At 43.3% G+C, this 13,749-nt stretch overlaps 1 protein-coding gene across 1 annotated transcript in view; it reads left to right on the top strand.

Moving 5' to 3' along the window:
• The first annotated feature begins 2,179 nt into the window (after positions 1–2,179).
• Positions 2,180–13,749, top strand: part of LOC136871888 (uncharacterized) — a 606,370-nt gene continuing 594,800 nt past the window's right edge. Inside the window, exon 1 of the mRNA XM_067145560.2 lies at positions 2,180–2,324. Within this exon, the coding sequence (XP_067001661.2) occupies positions 2,282–2,324 (43 nt within the window). The 5' untranslated portion in view covers positions 2,180–2,281. The remainder of the gene's footprint in view (positions 2,325–13,749) is intronic.

Genomic DNA, 13,749 nt, shown 5'->3' on the forward strand with positions numbered 1-13,749 from the left:
TTTCACGCCCTCTATTCTTCCTATTCTCTTCCCTATACCTTCATTCTTTGAAGGGTCAGATCTCCTTCTCTTTTGATTTTGCTTGTCAATCAATCAATCAATCAATCAATCAATCAATCAATCAATCAATCAATCAATCAATCAATCAATCATCACTGATCTGCATTTAGGGCAGTCGCCCAGGTGGCAGATTCCCTATCTGTTGTGTACCTAGGATTTTCTTAAATAATTGCAAAGAATTTGGAAATTAATTGAATATCTCCCTTGGTAAATTATTCCAACCACTAACTCCTCTTCCTTTAAACGAATATTTGCCCCAATTCGCCCTCTTGAATTCCAACTTTATCTTCATATTGTGATCGTTCCTACTTTTATAAACACCACTCAAACGTTTCATCTACTAATGTCATTCCACGCCATCTCTCCACTGACAGCTCGAAACATACCATTTAGTCGAGCAGCCGAAACTTTGCAACATGTTCGTAACGCTACTCCTTTGTCGGAAATCACCCAGAACAAATCGAGCTGCTTTCCTTTTCTTTTTCCAGTTCTTGAATCAACTAATCATGGTGAAGGTCCCATACACTGGAATCATACTCTAGTTGGGGTCTTATCAGAGACTTGTATGTACTTACAGTGAAATGTCGTATGGTTTTTACTGCCGGGATATCCCAGGACGGGTTCGGCTCGCCAGATGCAGGTCTTTCTATTTGACAACCGTAGGCGACCTGCGCGCCATGATGAGGATGAAATGATGATGAAGACAACACATACGACCAGCCCCCGTGCCATTGGAATTAACCAATTAAGGTTAAAATCCCCGACCCGGCCGAGAATCGAACCCGGGACCCTCTGAACTGAAGGCTAGTACGCTGACCGTTCAGCCAACGAGTCGGACGGTACTTACAGTGATCCCCATAAGGAACTTTCACCCCATCAATGCAGTAATTAAAACTGAGAGGACCTACTTGCACTTCCTCTAAAGACAAAAATCACTACCAGTGAATAAGGGCTGTCTTTCTTTTTTTTTTCTATTGGCTTTACGTCACACCGACACAGATACGTCTTACTGCGACGATGGGACAGGAAAGGGCTAGGACTAGGAAGGAAGTGGCCGTGGCCTTAATTAAGATACAGCCCCAGCATTTGCATGGTATGAAAATGGGGAAACCACGGAAAACCATCTTCAGGGCTGCGGACAGTGGGGTTCAAACCCACTATCTCCCGAATACTGGATACTGGCCGCACTTCAGCGACTGCAGCTATCGAGCTCGGTAAGGGCTGTCTAGTCAGGGCGGTAAGGATGTGGTATGTTCGCCTTCAAGAAGTAGAAAAATTTAGAAGTGAGAAATGCAATTCTGGTGAAGTGCATGACCCTAAGGCTCACCCAGCCTACGCCAAACATGAGTATCACATTAATTAGCATACGGAATGCGGCCGGGCGTAGAGTTGAATACCGGGCGAGTTGGCCGTGCGGTTAGGAGCGTACAGCTTTGAGCTCGCATCCGGGAGATAGTGGGTTCGAAGCTCACTGTCGGAGCTCTGAAGATGGTTTTTCGTGGTTTCCCATTTTCACACCAGACAAATGCTGGGGCTGTACCTTAAGTAAGACCATGGCCGCTTCCTTCCCATTCATAGGCCTCTCCTCTCCCATCGTCGCCATAAGACCCATCTGTGTCGGTGCGAGTGTCGGTGCGACGTAAAGCAAAATAGCCACACACACACACACACACACACACACACAAATATTTAACTACACTGTCCCTTTAAGTGCTGGGATACGGATAGTGGAAGCCTTTAACATCCTCTCTTCTGAGATCCTTAATGGCCTGTACCGGAGATGGCTTTTACCACATTGACTAACTTGTGTTACAATATTGGTGTTCGAGTACATTCATCATTACAACATACTGCAGTTTAATAGGCTAGTTACTATAATATTTTGCACACTCTGTAATCTATGTTTTATTTTCCGCATATTACGCGATAGAGCAACGTTTCCTCGTTTTTCTTGCCGATACTGTTCCTGATATATTGTCGAGAATGACGAGGTTTATGTTTACATATTTTTTTGCATGCCGATACTATCTCTGGTATATTGTTGAGAATGAAGTGGCGAGTGGTGGGAGGTGCGCGCGCACCCGAGGAGGTGTGAGCTGGTGTACCATTGAGACGCGCTCGGATCAGAGCCAGTTGGCGCACAGTGTGGCTTAGTGGCCAGTGGCAAGTGGAAGTGTTTCTACTCTCGCACTCTGACCGCATCACTTCGCCTCACGAGAAGATGAATACCCTGCTTCTATCCGTAGCTGTCGTACTAGCAGCCGGTAAGTACCACTTACCGAAATACACCCGCGAGGAACGTTAATAAACCAAAAAAAAAATTAAAGAAAATAATTTTTCCCAGTTTTCAATTATTTTATTATATATAAGAACAATACTTATTAAAGAAAGAAAAAATCATATAAATCCGCATTGGCAAATTAATTTTAATAAAATTATGCGGTTAAATCCACCGGTAATTATTTAGTAATTTTATTTTAATACGAAACATGTATGTTTCGCCCTTTTAAAACGGATTCCTCAGAGTGATTCTTTACCTGAACCTTCTATAATATTTTTTAAAATTAAAAATATAAGTGATAAAACCATAGGCTAAGTATTAAAGCAATGTTATTGGTTTTACTTCCACCAAGTACAGTATTTCTACGCCGAGCTCAGCGATTCAGACGCTAGAGCGCTGACTCCCTGATCCCAAGTTGGCGGGTTCGATCCCTGCTCAGTTCGACAGATATTTTAAGTTGCTCAAGTACGCCAGCCTAGTGTCAATAGATTTACCGTCAAGTTAAAGGTGTCCTGTAGGACGAAATACCGGCACCTCAGCGTGTCATAAGTCCGTTAAAGTAAATCCAATAAAATCATATCAATACTACTTAAACTGCTTTTGAACCCGCTAAGGTGCCAGAATTTTGTCTTGCATGAGTTCTTTTACGAGCCGACAAATTTACCGGCACGAGGCTGACGTTTCGTTCGAGCGGAGAAATCCAGCGCCCTGCCGTCTGAAATACACGCCCCAGCCCATAGACATTACTAAAATACAGGTCCATTCGCTCAGAAAAAAAAATCAGCGCATGGCATTGTATAAGTTCCTCGCAGATACCGTTTTCTCAGAAGCAACTGAACCTATAGATATGTTTGTTGTGGGTATCCACGAGGTTTGTATCCACTTGGGAGGTGAATTATATTGTGTTAATAAGTAATTCTGATTAAATATTAAATGTGAGGAACATACAATAGCATACGCTCATTCTTTGGCGACTATGCGCAATAGAAATTCAAAAATCAAACAATATTTTAAAAATACTCCTACAAATTTAAAATGCGACAGTTAAATACTCTTTTGGGCTTTTGATGTCTCTTCGCTTCTTCTGCTGAATTTCCTACCCTCTGATGGGGTCGCAGGTACGAACTCTGTCGCACGTGAGATTTGAACCAGTTTCACGACCGGTTGCCCTTCCTATGAGGAGCCGAAAATCTACCCAGAAACCCTCTGAGCTGAAGGCGTCGAGGCTGACTATTCAGCCAATCAGTTAGACTTCAAATTCCCTTTACTATCCTAGTCTACATACGGTTATTAATATAACTTTAAAATACTGAGTTAAAATACAATATATTGAGTATCGGATTAACATTTTAACTTTAATAAAGATAATTATAAATTGTAGTTAAATGTGGAAATTGTATTTTTAGATTCTTTAATGGTAGTACTTTCAGCTATTGCAGTTCCAGTTTTAATTCATTTCAACTATATAGTATAAAATTACAAATTTGGAGTTTAATATTCACAAGCTAAAGACCCTATAGTATTGCGTGAAATACGAAGCACTGGCAGGTGATTTGTTATTTCCAAAATCCCTCTTGTATTGCCCAGCAATCGATCCCCGGACACCGCAGTAAGAAGCTACAAACTATCTGATCTCACCCACCACATCCCCAAAACTGTGATGTTTCATTTTCAATTTGGCATTATGGAGCTGTCATAATAACAACTGTAATGTGTCTAGACTTAATTATCGATTGTACGTTCGTTCTTCACATGCTGAGAGGCTTATCTGCAACTTCTGATCTGGAAAATGGTGCTTTTTTACTCTGATACGAAATTTTATTGTCATTTCACTACAAAAGGAATTACTATGTTTCACTAACTACCTCAACTGTTACATACTTGCAAGTCCACGAACACGAGGCTGTCGTATTTAAACACCTTTAAATTCCAATGGATGGAGTCGGGATTGAATCTGCCAACTTGGGCTCAGGAAGGTAGGGCTCTACCATCTAAGCCGCTCAGCCGAGCGCAAAATATGTAGAAAGGCTTCACAAATTGTGCGACGAATGTGACAATCTCAAGGCCCCTAGCCGAATTTGTCGTTTCGTACACTGGTAATTTATGCCTGTTTCACCTATTGACGCTTCCTACCAGACTTATATTGGTTAATTCTTGTCCTTTCGACCGTGAAATTAGTAAGTTTGTGCACCTACGCAGTCGTTAATTCCTCCGTCCTTACTTTTCCGGTACCTGAGCATTTCCCTTTCTTCTACATTCTCTTGAGGCTCAGCTGATCATTTGTGCCTTAACTTGATTTACGAAGGATTCCGTTTTTTCAACGTGGTATATCCTAAGCATCGCTCACTGCAATCTAAACTATATTGTTAGGAATGACATTTATTACTTGAAAGGCATAAAACAAAAATAGAAACATGTAAATGTATATCTGCTAATAATGTGCCTGATTATGGATTCATTTCAACTTGGGCGTGCATCAAACATTTAAGCTTCTTTAGAGGACCAGTGAATTATGTCGTATTTCGATTTCTCATCCTTAATCACGGAAGAAAGCGCTTTACCAATTAAACCATCTAGCCGGCCGAAATCCATATCGTACCCCATAATTTAAAGCGCCGTGTCTGATGGCGCGAATGTGTAACGAATTTGAAGCCAACATAAACCGGAGATTTAAACACTTGATTTGAAGTTGTACATGTAGCACGGAAACTGTACCTTTCCAGACATGGCTTTCTATTTCTTTTTTAAATCTACCCCATCTCCTACAAGATCTAGAAGCTTGTAACGGGAGTTGCCGCAAAGTTTGGCTTCTTGTAGTTTCTTACAACCAGCATCGTGTTCACGTCATTACAGTGCTAGGCATCTGTAACCTCGTCTCCCAATCCATCGTTCAAAAAGATGTGTTATTAGATTTCGATCGACTATGTCCAAGTGGCTTAATCCTTGTCAGTCAATTTATGAGAATAAATTGCCGACCTGGGTGGTGCAGTTGGGTAGTTTTGCAGCTCTCAACGCGTAACGTTCGATCCTGGCTAAGACTTGTGGGTTTTGAGGGTATTTAAATGTAACAACCCTGCTTCGTTCTGTTGTGGTACGGTAAAGAAATCCTGAGGTAAATCATTCCGGCATCTTCCCATCTCTTAAATTCTACATAAATAAAAGGTTCCTTAATCAAATATTCTCTACAAATTCAAATGTAAACCCGGCGGTTATGGATAGCGAGCCTGCCTCTTGCCTATCTTGCCGAGAGGGCCTGGTTTGGATTCCCCGAAGAGGTCGGAGATTTTCTGCCGTAACTGAGGGCTGGTCCCATATCCATTCAGCTTAGGTGAGAACATTTGAAGAGGAGCTATCTCACGGTGTAATAGCGGTCCCGGTATAGAACGATAAGAAAAACCGCCAAGAGGATTTGTAGCACAGACAAATTTTAAACTTTTCTAAATAAAGTCGGGCACTTTTAATTATGAGCGAAATAACATTTCCACCCCTGTATTAGCCCTCAGTTCTCCTTTGAATATTGCAATGCCAATTAGGCCGGTACCTAAGTTAAGTTAATTGTAAAATATACGTATAATTTCACAAAAGCATGCGTGATATTGTACATCCATCCATCTAGTAACATTCGCGAAACAGTAGTTTCGAGTCCCGCCGTCAGCAGCCCTGAAAATGTTGTTCCATGGTGTCCCATTTTCACACCAGGCAACCTTAATTACTACTGCCAATGCTTCCTTCTCAATGAAAGCCTTGTGTCGTCGAAAACACTTGATGTGTTAGTACGACGATAAACCACTAGCAAACAATTGGCGGTGGCTGTCACTACTGTGACGGCCGCAGGCTTTTGAGGATTTCAAACACTTACTTGTTAGAAGTACCCCTATGTCCGTCGCAAACAACATTCATTGTACAGAAAATGCTGCTTGAAATACTTGCTGCGAGATACATTAATGCTATTCCAACGTTGTTCACGAGCAGTTTCTTCAATCACATCCAATTATGGAATTTTCATATCCACTGGTTCACTTTTCTTGTCTTCTAACAAAGTCGTACTTGATGTAGGTGCACCTTAATTTACTTCAAAGTAGTTACTTATTGTACATTGTTTTCGCTGTTTCCATTTCTCATAGTAACACCTCTTTTCGTTTCATTTCTTTTATTCCCTTCATTATTCACTTTCCTCGTTTCATCTCTTTCTTTGGACGTTTTTTTTTTCGAATCCTAATCAATTTCTTTTCATTATTAAGTTTGTTATGATATACAACTGACCACGATATATTCACGACAGCTAACCTCCAATTGAGCGCGCGAGTCAACACAGCTCCATCTTATAACAGAGTATGCGTGTGACGTCACATATTTAACATAAATTATGTCTCGCTATGAAGCGCTACTTCTTGAAAACTATACTTTACATGTTCAATTTTTGTTTTGTAACAGGTAGCGGTCCGTAGTGGTTAGTGTGATTAGCTCTGTCACGAAATTTGAAAAGTGGTACGAGGGCTGGAACGGGGTCCACTCAACCTCGGGAGGTCAACTGTGTAGAGGTGGGTTCGATTCCCACTTCATCCATCCTGGAAGTGTTTTTTTCGTGGTTTCCCACTTCTCCTCCAGGCAAATGCCAGGATGGTACCTACCTTAAGGCCGCGGTCACTTCCTTCCTTCCTTCCTTCCTTGTCTATCCCTTTCAATCTTCCCATACTCCCGCAAGGCCCCTGTTCACATAGCAGGTGAGACCGCCTGGGGAGGTATTGGTCATTCTCCCCAGTTGTATCCTCCGACCCAATGTCTCACGCTCCAGGACACTGCCCTTGGGGCGGTAGAGGTGGGATCTCTCGCTGAGTCCGAGGGAAAAGCCAAAGCAGATTAAGAAAGGAAGAAAGGATGAACAGGTACGTTTCTTTTATCTGTCAATTGAGACATTAAACATAATTGCGATGTACGCGTTTTACACAAACACCAAAAGCGTCTTAATTTTTTTCTTTCCAAGTACCCGACCTCGAGGAACGTAAGTCTACGTCAAAGAAACAGTGTGCCTCTAGTTATTTAGCACATGGTTTTTGGTGCTGGGAGTATCCGAGGCTGCCGCATGTCTTTCTATTTGACGCCCATGGATGACGTGTGCGTCTATATATGGGATGATCATGGCAATACGGTGGAGAGAGGGTGAAACTCTGTATGAGCACATAGCCTGCTCCTGTCAAAAAACGCCAACGATTCTGCTCAAGACGAATCACTATCAACATGCCGTCACTCCATATGAAGCCCGACTCGTTGACCGAATGGTCACGTACTGGCCTTCGGTTCAGAGGATCCCGGGTTCAATCCCCGGGAGGGTCACGGATTGCACCTTCATTGGTTAATTCCATTGGCTCGGGGACTGGGTGTTTGTGTATGTCTCATCTCTCTCCTCTTCATATTCACACAACACACCAGACTACCAACCACTACAGAAACACGCAAGGGTTGGTGTCAGGTGTGGGAAAAGCGGTGGAAAAAGAAGATGAAACTAAAACTAACTAACTAACCCCATGGCACTACAGCTCTGAAGGGCCTTGGCCTACCAAGCGACCGCTACTCAGCCCGAAGGCCTGCAGCTTACGAGGTGTCGTGTAGTCAGCACGACGAATCCTCTCGGCTGTTATTCTTGGCTTTTTAGACCGGGGCCGCTATCTCACCATCAGATAGCTCCTCAATTCTAATTACGTAGGCTGAGTGGACCTCGAACCAGCCCTCAGATCCAGGTAAAAATCCCTGGCCTGGCTGGGAATCGAAGCCGGGGTCTCCGGATAAGAGGCACACACGCTACCCCTACATCACGAGGCCTGCAAGAGGAAGAAGATAGAGGTTATGAATCATATACCAGCACTTCTTTCTCCCAGCCGGCCAATATTCTGATAGTGAAAATACTTTCGACCATGGGGACTCGAACCGGTTAACGATGGTGTCATATCATATAGGCTTGACGTCTTGTCGATCATGGCCACCAGTACGAGGCGTTTACTAATTATACATACAAATTGGAGAGGGTAAGAACACAGTAATCAAACAAGGAAAAAATCCTGATAAACATTTGTCCTAAACCAATTGTAATAATATTTACAGCACTTATACCGTTGTTCATACTTAACGTTCCAAGTACCCGACTCTACGCTGGATTTCAAACGTTTTGCATTTGTAGCGGCATTTGAAGGTGTTGCAATGGCACCTCACACGTTGACATGTCCATGAACGGAATGGATGTCGGGCATCTGTTGGTTAGAAAATGTATAAGATATCATGAAAACTGCTTCAAATACCTGGTATTTGGAACGTAGAGTTTGAACAACGCTTCAACTATTGTTTTTTTTTTTTTTTTTTTTTTTTTCTCTAGGGGCTTTACGTCGCACCGACACAGATAGGTCTTATGGCGACGATGGGATAGGAAAGGCTTAGGAGTTGGAAGGAAGCGGCCGTGGCCTTAATTAAGGTACAGCCCCAGCATTTGCCTGGTGTGAAAATGGGAAACCACGGAAAACCATTTTCAGGGCTGCCGATAGTGGGATTCGAACCTACTATCTCCCGGATGCAAGCTCACAGCCGCGCGCCTCTACGCGCACGGCCAACTCGCCCGGTTCCAACTATTGTAAATATGATTGTGTCATATGTCAGAACCTGTTTGTTTATTAGAAATGTTTTCCTTGTTTCACTATCCTATCCACTCCCCAGAAGTTTGTACAGATAATTTTAAAGCACCCTGTAAAAAGACAACCAGAAATTGCACCGATTGTCTCTATGGTATCTATATGACATGGAAAGGTGTTAAAGAAAACAATATGATCATTTTCGCAATATAAAGGCAAAATATAAATTATATATTTACAGAGATGGGTTCGTTAAAGTACCTGTAAATTTTCGAATGTAAGTCTACTAATGCCGACCACAGAATTCTATCTCCATATCATGGACTTAAAATCGAGGGCCTACTTACTATAGTTGTCCTTCGTTTTTTTAATGTGTCCTTCTGTGGATAACACTAGCATAATTATTGTGTTTCATATCATGGCTTACCGGGCGAGTTGCCCGTGTGGTTAGGGTCGCGCAGCTGTGAGTTTGCATCCGGGAGATAGTGGGTTCGAACCCCACTCTCGGCAGCCATAGGCCTTTCCCATCCCATCGTCGCCATAAAACCTATCCGTGTCAGTGCGACGTAAAGGAGATAGCAAGCATATCATGCCATTAGGTGTTCAGGAAGTATGCAATTAATTTCTTGAACATAATTCCTAGAATGTTATTTCATTAACTTAGACACGATCAAGGAAAGAACATTTTCAAGGTGCCATAACAACGGCAGAACAACACACTGTTACGTCATAGCTCACGGAGTGAAGGTACTGTAGGTACCTGCAGAGGAGTCCGACGAGGAAAGTACTGTTAAATGACCTTCAATTATCTTCCTACTCTTCTCGCCTGATATATTTTGACACATGAACAAAAGTAAACTGCGAGATGATTTCCAATTCAATTATTCCAAATGAACGAGTAATGGGGGATAATTTACGGCTTATTAGTTTGCAGCAAACGAGGTAGAAAATTAGTATACATTATTCATTATGGGAATTATCATGCTAATCGGTGTGTTTCTGTATTACGCTTGAATGCACATCTACTATGATGGACAGTGATTTCCTGACACAAGCACGTACAATTATTGTCAGTTCCTTTACACGAAATACCTTGTGATAAGTATTTTAATAATAATGTTATTGTTTTTAAGTCCCACTAACTACTTTACGGTTTTCGGAGAAGCTCCGGTGTCAGAATTTAGTCCTTCAGGAGTTATTGTACGTGCCAGTAAATGTACCGACCCGACACCTTCAAATACCACTGGAATGAGCCAGGATCGAACTTGCCAAGTTGGAGTCAGAAGGCCAGCGCCTCAACCGTCTCAGCCATTCAGCCCGTCATATTTTAAGGGCTGCCCATTCAGTAATGGAAAGTTTAGAGCAGATTATGTTAGTTTATCAGTTGACGTAAAGATTTATCGGTAGAAGAACCACGAGCATATAGTACTGGAGAGTAATTTGTAATGCCCGTAAGTTTGTACTAATTCGCTTATATAAACTGTGTGTATTTCATCATCATCATCATCATCTATTTACCCTCCAGGTTCGGCTTTTCCCTCGGACTCAGCGAGGGATCCCACCTCTACCGCCTCAAGGGCAGTGTCCTGGAGCTTCAGACTCTTTGTCGGGGGATACAACTGGGGAGTATGACCAGTACCTCGCCCAGGCGGCCTCACCTGCTATGGTGAACAGGGGCCTTGTAGGGGGATGGGAAGATTGGAAGGGAAAGGCAAGGATGAGGGAAGGAAGCGGCCGTGGCCTTAAGTTAGGTACCATCCCGGCATTCGCCTGGAGGTGAAGTGGGAAACCACGGAAAACCACTTCGAGGATGGCTGAGGTGGGAATCGAACCCACCTCTACTCAGTTGACCTCCCGAGGCTGAGTGGACCCCGTTCCAGCCCTCGTACCACTTTTCAAATTTCGTGGCAGAGCCGGGAATCGAACCCGGACCTCCGGGGGTGGCAGCTAATCACGCTAACCACTACACCACAGAGGCGGCCTGTGTGTATTTACCAAATAACAATAATAATAATAATAATAATAATTGTTGTAACCAAGGTTGAAGTTTACAAAACACAACTTTTATTGCTTCACTTTATGATATTTACACAAATAACTGAAATTTATTTTGAAGCAAAAAGGAATATTGAATCTTGAGAAAAGTCTGTCTTTATACAATATGTACAGGTTTACAGTCTTTATATACACTTCTATCTTGAAAAGATAGTCTTTGTGAATTGACACGTTGATAGTCGAAAACTATCTGGCACACTAACATAAATGTCTTTGAGAGTCCTTGTTTGTTGAAGTGCCTGAATTCCTAAAAAGCAAGTTCAATTGATTGAAGAAATTCCACCTAGCGAAACTAAGGGAGCTTGCATAAATTAGGGAATGAAAATGGCTTGTAAAAGAATTACGGAACATAGGCAGCGGAAACAGGTAAGGGAGCGGTGACCAGAGGTGAAACCTCGTACTGCCAGAAATTCAGTCCACCTGGTCGAAGCACATTTTCAAGAGGAGTAGCCTCCGTGCTCGACGTAGGGTGTATTCTGGAGCTGGACACCGGGGCAAGTGGGCAAGTGAGCAGGCAGGGAGCTCCTATTTATAGTACACTCGATGGTCAGGCACGCGCATTGAGGGCTGCGCGTCGAAGCTAGCAGAATGATACACAGGCGCGCGTGCAGCTGGCTGTCGGAGCGAGAAGGGAGCGCCGGACATACAACACCCTCCCCTCCTAAATACGCCGGTACGGCGTGAAACGGCGGCGGCGCTGGCGGCGACTGCGATGCTGGGGCGGAGCTGCTGATGACTCTGTTGTATTGTCCGGAGCTGGAACTGGGCGGAGCGGCGCTGTCTCGTCCTGAAAGGAACCCATTGTTATTAAATGATCTAAAGCTCGTTCAGCAATAGATTTATCTGGTTTAGCAATAGCATCAATAGCTGGACAGGGGCGGTAGCGCAGACGTATCTGATCTTGATGGCGGCAGATACGTTTCTCCGTAGTCTGTATCTCGTATAGACGATGACCCAAAGATCTGCAGATGACTCCAGGTATCCAGAGTGGGTTGGATTTGAATGTCCTGGTGTAGACCTTGTCGTTGAGGGAGAACTTCGTTGGTGATGTCTTATGCTGGGTCGGAAGAGGCTGTAACAGAGAAAGTAAAGTTCTGTGAGGTCGTCCATGGAGCTTCTGTGTAGGAGTGATATTATTAGCGCCGGGTAGAGTTCTGTAGTTGTTTAAGAGTTGGAGCAAGGCTTGGTCTTTAGTTAAGCCTGAAGAGACAGCTTTCTTCATACTTCTTTTAAATGTTTGTACGAAGCGTTCAGCTTCACCATTAGATTGAGGGTGAAAAGGTGGTGCTAGGATATGACGAATGCCATTATGTGTACAAAAGTGCTGAAAAGCAGTAGCTGTAAATTGAGGTCCGTTGTCTGAAATGAGTACTTGCGGTAAACCTTCTGTAGTAAAGATTTTCTGGAGAGCACGAATGGTAGCTTCGGTTGTAGTAGTCGAATGCATATCCACGACATATGGAAAGTTTGACAGTGAATCGATGACTATTAACCACATGGAATTGAGGAAAGGACCTGCGAAATCGATGTGAACTCGTTCCCATGGAGTAGTAGCAGGAGGCCATGAAGCAAGATCAGAAGACGGGGCGTTCTGATTCGTTTGACATTGCTCACAATGACGTATTAGCTTTTCAATGGCGGCATCAATACCGGGCCAGTAGCAGTGTTGACGGGCGAGTTGCTTTGTTCTGGAGATACCCCAATGGCTTTGGTGTAATAATCCGAGAACTTGTTTCTGTAGGCTAAGTGGGATAACCACTCGGAAGATGGTGCCTGCTTCTAGTAATACAACTCCGGCACGAGTCGTGAGACGATGCTGCATACGATGATAAGGTGCCAGGTGGGCAGGAAGTGTGCTCTGAAGAGGCCAACCGTTGCGGATGTAAGTACGTACAGTAGCAAGTGTACTGTCCTTATCCGTAGCTTTAGCTATGCAGGTAGCATCAATAGGAAAACTGGATACAGTATCTTCAAGTTCTATGTCCAACTGAAGACATTCAGATTCTTGAGAATCGAAGGCAGTATCAGGACCAACGGGTAAGCGGGAGAGGGCATCAGCATTACAATGCTGGGATGTGGCTCGATATACAATCTGATAGGAATAATCAGAAAGGAACATGGACCATCTTTGAAGCTTTCTGAGGGAATTCTCTGGGATCTTATTACCAGGATGGAATAAGTGTACGAGAGGCTTATGATCGGTAATGATCAGGAAATGGTTGCCATAGAGATATTCATTGAAACGGCGAATACCAAAGATGATGGCTAAAGCTTCTTTCTCTATCTGTGAGTATCGACGTTGATGGTCATTAAGTGTTTTCGAAGCAAAGGCGATGGGGCGTTCTTGTCCATGACGATCCTTCTGGGAGAGAACGGCACCGACACCGTAGTCTGAAGCGTCAGTAGCTAGCGTGATGATCTTGTCAGGCTGAAAATGAGTGAGTTGTATAGCTTGAATTAAGGCGGTGTTGATTGTTTTCCATGCCTGTTGGCATTGCGGAGTCCACTGAAACTTAACACCTTTTTTACGTAGAGCGTTTAATGGAGCTGCCACTGTAGCGAAGCGTGGAATGAACTTATTATAATAGTTCGCTTTGCCTATGAAGGACTGAAGCTGCTTGAGGTTCTGAGGTGCTGGCATGTTTACTATCGCTGAGACATTCTGTGTACTAGGACGAATTCCATTCTTATCAAGTATATGTCCTAGGTAGTGAACTTGAGGCTGAAAGAAGGTAC

This window comes from Anabrus simplex, chromosome 4, assembly GCF_040414725.1.
Source record: "Anabrus simplex isolate iqAnaSimp1 chromosome 4, ASM4041472v1, whole genome shotgun sequence".
Taxonomy (NCBI): Eukaryota; Metazoa; Arthropoda; class Insecta; order Orthoptera; family Tettigoniidae; genus Anabrus; species Anabrus simplex.